Source organism: Oncorhynchus clarkii, chromosome 17, assembly GCF_045791955.1.
Source record: "Oncorhynchus clarkii lewisi isolate Uvic-CL-2024 chromosome 17, UVic_Ocla_1.0, whole genome shotgun sequence".
In the NCBI taxonomy this organism is placed as follows: Eukaryota; Metazoa; Chordata; class Actinopteri; order Salmoniformes; family Salmonidae; genus Oncorhynchus; species Oncorhynchus clarkii.
In genome coordinates, this window is record NC_092163.1 from 76,660,623 (window position 1) to 76,675,138 (window position 14,516).

Genomic DNA, 14,516 nt, shown 5'->3' on the forward strand with positions numbered 1-14,516 from the left:
AACATGTTATTATAATGACAGTCTCACAATAAAGATGATGCGTATCACGACAGTCAGGCCTCTGTGTTTTATTACTACAAATAGCGTTGTGTTTTTTTTTTTTAAGCTGTAGGATATACCATCACGTAGAGAAGAAGAAACAGATTTGTGTTAATTAAAGTTACAATGTAACGGCTCATGTTAATTAAAGTTACAATGTAACGGCTCATGTTAATTAAAGTTACAATGTAACGGCTCATGTTAATTAAAGTTACAATGTAACGACTCATGTTAATTAAAGTTACAATGTAACGGCTCATGTTAATTAAAGTTACAATGTAACGGCTCATGTTAATTAAAGTTACAATGTAACGGCTCATGTTAATTAAAGTTACAATGTAACGGCTCATGTTAATTAAAGTTACAATGTAACGGCTCATCAACCATTTCATTGCCAATATATAAGAATAGAACACTGATCAGAATAGATAATAGTAGAATAGTTCTCCATGGAATCTAGAGCTAGGAGAAAATAAAGATTAAAAAAAGGTCATTAATGGATCATTAAAGGAGCCATAACAACGGGGTCAAAGACACGACAGCAGAAACAGATAGAGGGGAAAATACATGGGATGATAATTCCTTAGTACTGTAAAAACATGTCCAGTCATCTTCCTGCGAACACACACACACACATACACACACATACACACACACACACACACACACACACACACACACACACACACACACACACACACACACACACACACACACACACACACACATACACATACACACACACACACACATATACACACATATACACACACATACACACACACACATATACACACATATACACACACACACATATACACACACATACACACACATATACATACACACACACACACACACATATACACACATACACACACACACACACACACACACATACACTCACTCACACACACACACACACACACACATACACACGCACATACACACACACACACACACACACACACACACACACACACACACACACACACACACACACCAATGGACAGAAGGACTCACTATGGACCCTTATACATCTCTGGTCTAGATATACTAGTCAGCCAGCCAGCCAGCCAGGTGACTACAGGAGAATGGTAGGACCTCAGCCAAGCCGGGCAAAGATCAATCTTTCAGCTGATGTAAGAGAGGGACACAGTTCACACACACTCACACACACCAGTGAGACACTCAGCGACACTGCTTCTCCCTGAGGATCACTCCCTGGAGCCCGTCTGTGTGAGGGGAGACCTGAGCCTGAGACCAGAACACTGTGAGTAACCTACAATGTGATTACAAACTGATCCCAATATAATGTATGTTCTTTACAGTATCTAGAGCTATGTTTATTTGGCTGTGACCCCAGTGTATATTATTATTTAAAGTATATTTATAGATGGCTTTGGTGGAAAACCCCGACTGGGTTTTAGCTCGATCAGAGATGACTTTAGAGATCAGAGATGACTTTAGAGATCAGAGATGACTTTAGAGATCAGAGATGACTTTAGAGATCAGAGATTACTTTAGAGATCAGAGATTACTTTAGAGATCAGAGATTACTTTAGAGATCAGAGATGACTTACTTTAGAGATCAGAGATGACTTTAGAGATCAGAGATTACTTTAGAGATCAGAATGACCTTAGTCAGAGATTACCTTAGAGATCAGAGATGACTTTAGAGATCAGAGATGACCTTAGATATTACAGAGATGAGATTACTTTAGAGAATCACATACTTTAGAGATCAGAGATGACTTTAGAGATCAGAGATGACTTTAGAGATCAGAGATGACCTTAGAGATCAGAGATGAGATTACCTGTGACCTAGAGATCAGAGATGACTTTAGAGATCAGAGATGACCTTAGAGATCAGAGATGACTTTAGAGATCACATAGAGATGACTTTAGAGATCAAATGATGACCTTTAGAGATCAGAGATGACCTTTAGAGATCAAAGATGACCTTTGAGATCAGAGATGACCTTAGAGATCAGAGATGACCTTAGAGATCACATAGATCAGAGATGACCTTAGAGATCAGAGATTACCTTAGAGATCACATAGATCAGAGATGACCTTAGAGATCAGAGATGGCCTTAGAGATCACATAGATCAGAGATGACCTTAGAGATCAGAGATGACTTTAGAGATCAGAGATGACCTTAGAGATCACATAGATCAGAGATGACCTTAGAGATCAGAGAGATCAGAGATGACCTTAGAGATCAGAGATGACCTTCGAGATCAGATATATCAGAGATGACCTTAGAAATCACAGAGATTAGATATGGCCTTAGAGATCACAGAGATCAGAAATGACCTTAGAGATCACAGAGATCAGAGATGACCTTAGACATCACAGAGATCGGAAATGACCTTAGAGATCACCGAGATCGGAGATGACCTTAGAGATCACAGAGATCAGAGATTACCTTAGAGGTCACAGAGATCAGAGATGACCTTAGAAATCACAGAGATTTTATATGGCCTTAGAGATCACAGAGATCAGAGATGAATTTAGAGATCACAGAGATCAGAGATGACCTTAGAGATCAGAGATGAATTTAGAGATCACAGATCTCATTCTATATCTTCTATGTATGTGAAAGGACCACTGAGAAACAGGGAAGCAGGTACAGGGTGCTTGGTAATGTCAATTGCTGAGTCATTTATTCATTTCCAGCTCTGGTAGATAATCTAATAACATAAAGCTATAACAGGACGTTGGCCTTCAGTACTCTATGACGGAGATGGCCAAGATTCAGTACTCTATGGTGAGGGACGGAGATGGCTTCAGTACTCTATGGTGAGGGACGGAGATGGCCAAAACTTCAGTACTTTATGGTGAGGGACGGAGATGGCCAAGATTCAGTACTCTATGGTGAGGGACGTAGATGGCCAAGATTCAGTACTCTATGGTGAGGGACGGAGATGGCCAAGATTCAGTACTCTATGGTGAGGCACAGAGATGGCCAAGATTCAGTACTCTATGGTGAGGGACGGAGATGGCCAAGGTTTTAGCGGTACGATTTGCTACAATCTGATGGTAGTTTGAGTTCAACCAGAGAAGGGCATTGACTTGACTCAACTGGGCATTGACTCGACTCGACTCAACTGGGCATTGACTTGACTCAACTCAACTGGGCATTGACTTGACTCAACTCAACTGGGCATTGACTTGACTCAACTCAACTGGGCATTGACTTGACTCAACTCAACTGGGCATTGACTTGACTCAACTCAACTGGGCATGGACTTGACTCAACTCAACTGAGCATTGACTCAACAAGCACAGAATATTCAGAGAGTTAAACACTCCTCTTCATTTAATTTCCACATGACCATAAGCATGTTCCATTGCTGTCTTCTACTTCACACTATATTCAATCTGCATAGCAGAAGTTCAGTTTTACAGCGAGATTGACATTTAAAAGGCAATGTTCCCGCTTTAGCGGAGCCTACCTTCACGGTAAACGCTGCTTATGTTGGCACAACTGTAAATTACCTTCACGTTTTTATCGCGGAATGTGTAACACTTCAGCGATACAGACTGAATAGAACCCTTGGACTCTAACGTCTTCGACCTTTACAATGATACAGTACCAGCAAATTCTGTCATTAGTTCAAAATGAAAGAACAGCCTCTACTCACATGAAAATAATCATTGCGTAAATGAGAGAGAGAGACATTGGGAATGAGGGAGGGAGGGAGGGAGGGAGGGAGGGAGGGAGGGAGGGAGGGAGGGAGGGAGGGAGGGAGAGAGAGAGGGAATGAGAGAATGAAAACAGGAAACACACAAGAGATGATAACCTCTAGTAAACTCTGACACTGATCAAACACTACAGATAAACAAACGTGTGCTACTACTTGTCAGGGTAATGTGGCTTGTTTTTGTCCCGTGGGCCGTTGGGGTGACAATGGACAGGTTGTTCACCATCTCTCTCTTCCAATCCTGTCGTCAGCGTATCTTTAGACAGAGCTCATGTGCTATTTACAAATCAAACCCTTCCAAGAACATACCGTACAGGGAGTTAATGGGTCAACAGAAATGGAAGGATAAGGAACGATGAGGTTACTGTTGGTCAGGACAACATATCTTTCCCCCGATAGTGACAGAAACAGAGAGATAGAGTGTAGTGGCTTCCTTTCCTCTTTACCACAGCCACTGCCCAAGCCTGAAGCGGGGTTGTTTGGTACGCATACAGTCCACACTCAAGGTTTCCAAACCGCCAAACATTCAATGACATCCAGGGATATGGCGCAACAAAAATGTTTATTCTTCTTATATCTAACAAATAAATGATTCTCCAATCAACTTAAAGCATAGAATACTTGATATGGAAGATACATATTATGACCTGTCTGTATGTCTGTATGGTCAAAAAACTATACCGCTCCCGCATCTAGCAAAGACTCCTTCTCCCGAAGGCCCAACTTCCTGCCTTTATCCTAACACACTAACCACAATACAATGAATAGGCAAGAGGGGGGGGGGGGGGGCAAAAACTGAGTTACACTAACAACAAATGAATATATCTCAATCAGATACATCATAAAGGTAGGTCCCTAATATTTCATCATTTACATAAATATTTAATATATTTACACAAATATACATGGAGCTCCATATGTTCAGTCTTTTATACAAATATGTCCAAATCGGCTCTAACACAGAGAGTGAAACTGAGGTTACTATTGGCCATGGCAGACCCTCTTTATCTTTCTCCCCTACTGTCCTGCAGAGGCTGATCATCATATCTTAAGACAGAGCTCAACTAAGTCCAGTCCCCCATAAAGATAGTACAGACAGTACAGGGAGTCAATGGAAAGGGATGAGGAGCACGATCCCTCTGAAAAAAAAAACTCTGAATCTGTCCTCTACCATCTCCCTATGGGTCCGCAGAGTTACTGCAGGGGGTCTGCAAATGTTTTTTTTTTGGGGGGGGGGGGTATTTTTAATTTAGTTTTTTGTGGAAAAATATTAGTTTGGGATTTTTTGATGTGAAAAATATATTATTTTATGAATATCACTAGCTACAACAGAATACCATTGTGGATGCACTTTTATGTCTCTGCGTCCAGTATGAAGGAAGTTAGAGGCAGTGTCGTGACGTGGTATTAGTTAATGGGACGACTGTTGTTCATCGAATGGTTAAAGTTTCTAATTGCGTGATTAACTGAATCAAGCAATTATTAACTCATTAACCTGTTAACTCATTATTAACTCATTAACCTGTTAAACAATTATTAACTCATTAACATGTTAACCAATTATTAACTAATTAACCTGTTAACCAATTATTAACTCATTAACCTGTTAACTCATTAACCTATTAACTCATTAACCTGTTAACTCATTAACCTATTAACTCATTAACCTGTTAACTCATTAACCTATTAACTCATTAACCTATTAACTCATTAACCTGTTAACTCATTAACCTGTTAACTCATGAACCTATTAACTCATTAACCTATTAACTCATTAACCTGTTAACTCATTAACCTGTTAACTCATTAACCTATTAACTCATTAACCTATTAACTCATTAACCTATTAACTCATTAACCTGTTAACTCATTAACCTATTAACTCATTAACCTATTAACTCATTAACCTGTTAACTCATTAACCTATTAACTCATTAACCTGTTAACTCATTAACCTATTAACTCATTAGCCTATTAACTCATTAGCCTATTAACTCATTAACCTGTTAACCAATTATTAACTCATTAACCTGTTAACTCATTAACCTGTTAACTCATTAACCTATTAACTCATTAACCTATTAACTCATTAACCTGTTAACTCATTAACCTATTAACTCATTAACCTGTTAACTCATTAACCTATTAACTCATTAGCCTATTAACTCATTAGCCTATTAACTCATTAACCTGTTAACCAATTATTAACTCATTAACCTGTTAACTCATTAACCTGTTAACTCATTAACCTGTTAACTCATTAGCCTATTAACTCATTAACCTGTTAACTCATTAACCTGTTAACTCATTAACCTGTTAACTCATTAACCTATTAACTCATTAACCTATTAACTCATTAACCTGTTAACTCATTAACCTGTTAACTCATTAACCTATTAACTCATTAACCTATTAACTCATTAACCTGTTAACTCATTAACCTGTTAACTCATTAACCTATTAACTCATTAACCTATTAACTCATTAACCTGTTAACTCATTAACCTGTTAACTCATTAACCTGTTAACTCATTAACCTGTTAACTCATTAACCTGGGGCACCATGGGAAAACTAGTTTTTATTGAGTTTCTATTTCCCAAACGAACTTAAAGAATATCAGAATATCGATTTTACAACAGCCGCTAATTAACCAGTTACCTCTACAGTCTCGTTCTGAATGTCGTATAGCCCGTGAATCTGCACGGAGCCGGGTCTCACCAATGAGTTCGTACCACACCAATCTTAGTTGAATGTTTATTTACTAAAAAGCTAAAATGATGATAAAAGATACACATAGACAAAACACATTATAGGCTTTTGATTAGAACGGGCCAACACACTATGGCGCGTGTTACCCACAATGAAGATTTCAAAAGAGAGAGAAAAACAGAAAGTACACGAGAGAAATATACATTTGGGTGAATTTGTCAGCTATGCTTATTCTAACCCTAGCCTTGCCCCAAACTGCCGCTCTTATGGGTCAGAATATAATGATGTAATTACGTGGGGATGATCTCTGAGGATTCTCTGCGTAGGCCTTCAGCTGTTCGACGACGCGCTACTCCGGCGCACCTCTCTGATCGTCCTCCCGATGTCAGTGTCCTTTTGGCTTAGGAGTCTGTTCCCTCACCCTTTGCTCTGGAAGGGGTCTTCTGAGGACAGACAGCTCTGTAGCTCAGAGCTCACAGCATAGGAATGAAACCCTTTAGATACCACGATTCGATGGGAGATGGAGGCTAGGTGGTTCGACTTGAATTCACCCGCTTAGAGACAGCTACTCATCCGTAGCTTGGGTAGAAAAGGATTTCTTTGTACTCAAACTTGCGTTGCGTTCTGTGTTCGTTGACTTTTCAGACCCTGCTGCAGCTGGGGTCACGTAGTCCTCCTGTAAATTCTATACTCACAGGTTTTATACCCTTGGGTCAGAAGTGGGCGTAACCGCCTTTAGGGCAATTCTCTGGGCGTACCAAGTTAATAATGAGGCAAGGTCTAGATTTTATTCAAATCCAATTTTAGACAACTAACTTAACATTTCATCTTCCCCAAAACATTCTCTTTGATTTGGATATTTCCCATACAACGTACAATGTATAAACATCAAACATATACTAGGAAAACTCTTCACATTACAATGTTTTCGTAATAACATCATCTATTAACTTTGAATAACAAAACAAAAATGACATACATTTTCATATTCCATCTATCGTCATGACCACCATTGTGGCTGACGGAAACCATTGTTCCAAAGTCTCTTTATTTCATGTTTAATGTTCTGAGGCTGGTTCTCCATAGTAACAGGACAAAGGAATTTATCTGCGGCCTGAGATTTACCAGGGGCGTGAGGGGTCATAAAACTCCTCTGTTGGGGTTGAGAGATAATCTGTAGGGTTTTGTCTCCTGTAATCTGACCTGATCAGGACAATCATGACAGTAGTTTCAGGAGCCAATACTTAATAATAGCGTTAGCTGTTGCTGTTCATCTGACTCTGGGGAAGTAGATAAATGGCTTCATTGCCAACATGTCTTTTTTCCCTCCTCTTGGCGCACCCATCCCGGTAGCGGGATCATTTTCGTCAACATCCGCTGAATTGCAGAGCGCCAAATTCAAATTAAATTACTAAAAATATTTAATTTTCATGAAATCACAATGAAATCACAAATCCCAAGTGCAACAGCTTAGCTTGTTGTTAATCCACCTGGCGTGTCAGATTTCAAAAAAGCTTTACAGCTAAAGCAAACCAAGCGTTTATGTTAGGACATCTCTCTCAGCAGACAAAACATTACAAACAGCTAGCAGCAAAGTAGATTGGTCCCGAAAGCCAGAAAAACAATAAAATGAATCGCTTACCTTTGATGATCTTCGGATGTTTGCACTCACGAGACTCCCAGTTACACAATAAATGTTCCTTTTGTTCCATAAAGATTATTTTTATATACAAAATACCTCCATTTGGTTGGCGTGTTTTGTTCAGAAATCCACAGGCTCGAGCGGTCACGACGGGGCAGTTGAAAATTCCAAAGCGCATCCATAAAGTACTTTGGAAACATGTCAAACGTTTTTTATAATCAATCCTCAGGTTGTTTTTACAATAAATAATCTATAATATTTCAACCGGACCGTAGCTTTTTCAATGGGAGAGAGAGAAAATGCTGTTGCGCATGCAAAACTCTGCTGGCACCCAGCCATCCACTGACGCAATGTGTCTTTCTCGCAAATTTTTCAGAATAAAAGCCTGAAACTATGTCTAAACTACTGTTGACACCATGTGGAAGCCATAGAGAAAATAATCTGGTTGATATCCCTTTAAATGGAGGGAAGGCATGCAATGGAACAGGAACATTTGTTTCTCTTAGGCACTTCCTTGTTGGATTTTCTTCAGGTTTTCGCCTGCAATATCAGTTCTGTTATACTCACAGACAATATTTTGACAGTTTTGGAAACTTTAGAGTGTTGTCTATCCTAGTCTGACAATTATATGCATATTCTAGATTTTGGGCCTGAGAAATAGGCCATTTCATTTGGGTACGTTTTTCATCCAAACATCAAAATACTGCCCCCTACACTCAACAGGTTTTAACATGGAGGAAATTCATTGGGGCTAATTACAGGGCCGTCTAAAGGTTGTTTTTGTGATGGAAGGACAGCTTCAGTGTTAACTTACGATCAACACCAGATAGAAAGCATACAGAATATATATATATACATATATATATATATATATATATATATATATGTATATATATGTATATATATATATATATGTATATATATATATATATATATATATATATATATATACACATATACATATATATACATATATATATATATACTGTATATGTTTTAATAGTATTGAACTACATATATATGTATATATATACTGTATATGTTTTAATAGTATTGAACTATATATATATATATATATATATATATATATATATATATATATATATATATATATATATATATATATATACTGTATATGTTTTAATAATATTGAACTATATATATATACTGTATATGTTTTAATAATATTGAACTATATATATATATATATATATATATATATATATATATATATATATATATATATACATATATAATGTATATATATATACTGTATATGTTTTAATAGTATTGAACTATATATATATATATATATATATATATATATATATATATATATACTGTATATGTTTTAACAGTATTGAACTATATATATATATATATATATATATATATATATATATACTGTATATGTTTTAATAGTATTGAACTATATATATACTGTATATGTTTAATAATACCATCTTTGAGAAATAACAATCAAATAAAAGCTAGACCGATAAAAAAATTTGCAAAAGAAAAAATAAATTGCCGTTCAGAGCACATTAGCTTTAAAACTACAAAATTGTCTCTCCTCTACATGCCAAATAAGGCCCCCCCCACCCCCCCCCCCAAAAAAAATTGCAGCTCAATGGAAAAATGTGTAGAAGAAGCATTACAACAGCTAAATTAATCCAGTTGCTAAGATACCTTTATAGGTAAAAGGCTATATTAGAGTTGACACTTCCCCTTACAACGAACAGTGGGGGAGGTCGAAATAATTAAACTGTCTACAAAATCTATTCATTTTAAAATGTTGATTACTACAGTACAGAACTGCTAGATATAGGATCCCAAAGGACGTTTCCCTATATCTTTATAAGACAGCCATCTTCTCTTTCTGGTTATTTATGCTTTAGATAAGGGTTTTTCACTTTTTATTTTCACAAGATTCGGGGGCTACAAATACAAGTGTGTCTATATTTGTGTAATACACTTCAAAAGCTATAGGATTTTATAGTCAATGGGTTGGGTCTGTAACAGGTGCAGGTCTTCATCCAGACAAGTGTTCGATTCTAATCGGTTTCTCCTTCAGGTTCCTCCAGCAGGGCAATACCTATACAGAACCCTTCCCTGCGTCTTGACCCGGAGGTGCCATGGCAACAGACAGCAACAGACTTGGAGACACCACGGCCACAGAGACAGCCACCAGATTGGTGCACCGAAACATTAACAACCCCAACGCTGTAGAGACCGATAGCTCTATCTCCAGTGGAGAGGTCACTAACCATGGTGAGCAGTTAGTCAACAACAGAGGCAACACACTATCCTCCATATCATCATCATCATCGTCATCATCACAGATTGGTCACATCCTGTATGTAATAGATATTACAGTAGGCTAGCTACCACAACTGTTTATTTCTGTGTGCAGTGGAGAAGCACGCTGAGGATCTGATACAGTGGAAGAGGCATGTGGAGGTCGGTACACTGATGTCTCTATTGTACTTAGATGCCACTTATCAAGCAAAGTAAAGGACTCTGTTTATATGTGCCAACCTACCAATCTTTCAACCTATGCTGTGTGTGTGTGTGTGTGTGTGTGTGTGTGTGTGTGTGTGTGTGTGTGTGTGTGTGTGTGTGTGTGTGTGTGTGTGTGTGTGTGTGTGTGTGTGTGTGTGTGTGTGTGTGTGTGTGTGTCCTGTGCAGCGAGTAAAGAGTAAGGTGCTGGACCAGATTCAGGGGCATCTTAGCGACCTGCTAGACAAGGCCCTGACTGAATCTGTCCAGACATTTACGCAGAATGAGCACCATGGCAACAACCACGTCAACCATGTCAACAACAACCATGTCACCAGAGACGGGACAGTCACCACCACTAACAACAACGAAAACTCACACAGGTTAGGACAGTTTTGATAATGCTGTACTGTACTGTACTACACTAGACTACATTACACTGTACTATACTGTACTATAATGTACTATACTGTACTATAATGTACTATACTGTACTATAATGTACTATACTGTACTATAATGTACTATAATGTACTATAATGTACTATACTGTACTATAATGTACTATACTGTACTATACCATACTGTTTGGATGACAACACACAGTTTAGGATCTATGTGTGAGGTTGGGCCCAGTTTCTCCTGGTCAACTCCCTGCTATGTCCATGAAGGTCCCTGTAGATGTTTGTATGAAAGTGACTGTAGCGGTTGATCTTCTCATGTTGATTTCATCTTCTTTATTCATTTCAGAACCCACACGGAAAAGGATGGAAAAGTATTTATGGACAGACGCTCCATTCTAGAGTTAGTTCATTTGATTTAAACAGACGCTCCATTCTAGAGTTAGTTCATTTGATTTAAACAGACGCTCCATTCTAGAGTTAGTTCATTTGATTTAAACAGACGCTCCATTCTAGAGTTAGTTCATTTTATTTAAACAGACGCTCCATTCTAGAGTTAGTTCATTTCATTTAAACAGACGCTCCATTCTAGAGTTAGTTCATTTTATTTAAAAGACGCTCCATTCTAGAGTTAGTTCATTTGATTTAAACAGACGCTCCATTCTAGAGTTAGTTCATTTCATTTAAACAGACGCTCCATTCTAGAGTTAGTTCATTTGATTTAAACAGACGCTCCATTCTAGAGTTAGTTCATTTTATTTAAACAGACGCTCCATTCTAGAGTTAGTTCATTTGATTTAAACAGACGCTCCATTCTAGAGTTAGTTCATTTCATTTAAACAGACGCTCCATTCTAGAGTTAGTTCATTTCATTTAAACAGACGCTCCATTCTAGAGTTAGTTCATTTTATTTAAACAGACGCTCCATTCTAGAGTTAGTTCATTTTATTTAAAAGACGCTCCATTCTAGAGTTAGTTCATTTGATTTAAACAGACGCTCCATTCTAGAGTTAGTTCATTTTATTTAAAAGACGCTCCATTCTAGAGTTAGTTCATTTTATTTAAAAGACGCTCCATTCTAGAGTTAGTTCATTTTATTTAAAAGACGCTCCATTCTAGAGTTAGTTCATTTGATTTAAACAGACGCTCCATTCTAGAGTTAGTTCATTTGATTTAAACAGACGAGTTAGTTCATTTGATTTAAACAGACGCTCCATTCTAGAGTTAGTTCATTTTCATACGCTCTGTTATTCATTTTCTTCTGTTATTAGTGGCCTTAAACTGAACCTGATCCATTAGATATATTTTAATGTAGGTACATCATGTATTTACATGTGAATCCTCTTGACCTTGTCATTGTGAATTAGTTTATTGTACCTCTAGTTTAAGTTTACCTAGAGTGTGTACTCCAGGCAAGCTTATCTATGATGCAACAGCATTATATGATGGGATTCATCTCAAACAAACAAACAAACAAACAAACAAACAAACACAGGACACTAGACATGAACTTAATGTTTTGTACACTTTCCACTAGAGAGAATGTACTGTCCACATGGCACAATATTGTGCTATCATGCAACAACATTGTATCAATCAATTGTGTCGTATGGACAGTACATTGTCTCTACTGGGCAAAACATTAATTTCATGTCTAGTGTCCTGTGTTTGAGATGAATCCTGTCAGAATAATGTAATACTGTATATGATAGTTAGATGAATCCTGTGTGTTCCTCCACAGTGATCTGTTTGAGATCAACCACATTCGGACCATCTACCACATGTTCATCTCAGTGCTCTTCCTCTTCATCATCAGTACACTGGCTGTGGACTACATCGACCAGGGCAGGTGTGTGTGTGGGTGTGTGGGTGTGTGGGTGCGTGCGTGCGTGCGTACGGAAATGACGTCACGCTGCTTGCTTAGCGAGTTGCGCTTTCTCCTGATTCGGCTCACACCGAGGCTCAAACACAGGACCGCTGCCTTGCTAGCACACGTGAACGCACTCCCGAAGCCTCTTACCAGTCGCGTCACGCAAAAACCTAGCTATTCGTTGACGCAATCGGGGACACATCAGGCTAAGGAGTAAGTTTCAAATATCAAATCAAATCAAATCTAACTTTATTTATCACATGCGCCAAATACAACAGGTGTGGACCTTACAGTGAAGTGTTTACTTACAAGTCCTTTAACCAACAATGCACTTCAAGAAAGAGTTAAGAAAATATTTACCCAAGAACCTAAAATCAAAAATAATAAAAAGTAACATAATAAAATAACAATAACGAGACTATATACAGGGGGTACCGAGTCAGTGTGCAGGGGACAGGTTAGTAATGAGACTATATACAGGGGGTACCGAGTCAGTGTGCAGGGGTACAGGTTAGTAATGAGACTATATACAGGGGTACCAAGTCAATGTGCAGGGGTACAGGTTAGTAATGAGACTATATACAGGGGGTACCGAGTCAGTGTGCAGGGGTACAGGTTAGTAATGAGACTATATACAGGGAGAGCCGGTACCGAGTCAATGTGCAGGGTACAGGTTAGTAATGAGACTATATACAGGGGGTACCGAGTCAATGTGCAGGGGTACAGGTTAGTAATGAGACTATATACAAGGGGAGCCGGTACCGAGTCAATGTGCAGGGGGACAGGTTAGTAATGAGACTATATACAGGGAGAGCCGGTACCGAGTCAGTGTGCAGGGGTACAGGTTAGTAATGAGACTGTATACAGGGAGAGCCGGTACCGAGTCAATGTGCAGGGTACAGGTTAGTAATGAGACTATATACAGGAGGAGCCGGTACCGAGTCAATGTGCAGGGGGACAGGTTAGTAATGAGACTATATACAGGGGGTACCGAGTCAGTGTGCAGGGGTACAGGTTAGTAATGAGACTATATACAGGGAGAGCCGGTACCGAGTCAATGTGCAGGGGTACAGGTTAGTAATGAGACTATATACATGGGGTACCGAGTCAATGTGCAGGGGACAGGTTAGTAATGAGACTATATACAGGGAGAGCCGGTACCGAGTCAATGTGCAGGGGTACAGGTTAGTAATGAGACTATATACAGGGAGAGCCGGTACCGAGTCAGTGTGCAGGGGTACAGGTTAGTAATGAGACTATATACAGGGGGTACCGGTACCGAGTCAATGTGCAGGGGTACAGGTTAGTAATGAGACTATATACAGGGGGTACCGGTACCGAGTCAATGTGCAGGGGTACAGGTTAGTAATGAGACTATATACAGGGAGAGCCGGTACCGAGTCAATGTGCAGGTGTTGGAGTTATGTTTGGCCACGCAGTCGTGGGTGAAAAGAGAGTATAGGAGGGGACTAAACACGCAACCCTGAGGGGCCCCAGTGTTGAAAATCATTGTGGCAGACGTGTTGTTGCCTACCCTTACCACCTGGGGGGGGCCCATCAGGAAGTCCAGGATCCAGTTGCAGAGGGAGGTGTTTAGTCCCAGGGTCCTTAGCATAGTGATGAGCATGCCCCAGCACTATGGTG

The 14,516-nt window shown here is 38.9% G+C and overlaps 1 protein-coding gene across 1 annotated transcript in view; it reads left to right on the plus strand.

The window, feature by feature from the left end:
• Positions 1-1,207: 1,207 nt before the first annotated feature.
• Positions 1,208-14,516, plus strand: part of LOC139371430 (sterol O-acyltransferase 2) — a 36,977-nt gene continuing 23,668 nt past the window's right edge. The window contains exons 1-6 of the mRNA XM_071111841.1: positions 1,208-1,312; positions 10,177-10,373; positions 10,516-10,562; positions 10,791-10,984; positions 11,352-11,405; positions 12,744-12,851. Of these exons, the coding sequence (XP_070967942.1) occupies positions 10,238-10,373; positions 10,516-10,562; positions 10,791-10,984; positions 11,352-11,405; positions 12,744-12,851 (539 nt within the window). The 5' untranslated portion in view covers positions 1,208-1,312; positions 10,177-10,237. The remainder of the gene's footprint in view (positions 1,313-10,176; positions 10,374-10,515; positions 10,563-10,790; positions 10,985-11,351; positions 11,406-12,743; positions 12,852-14,516) is intronic.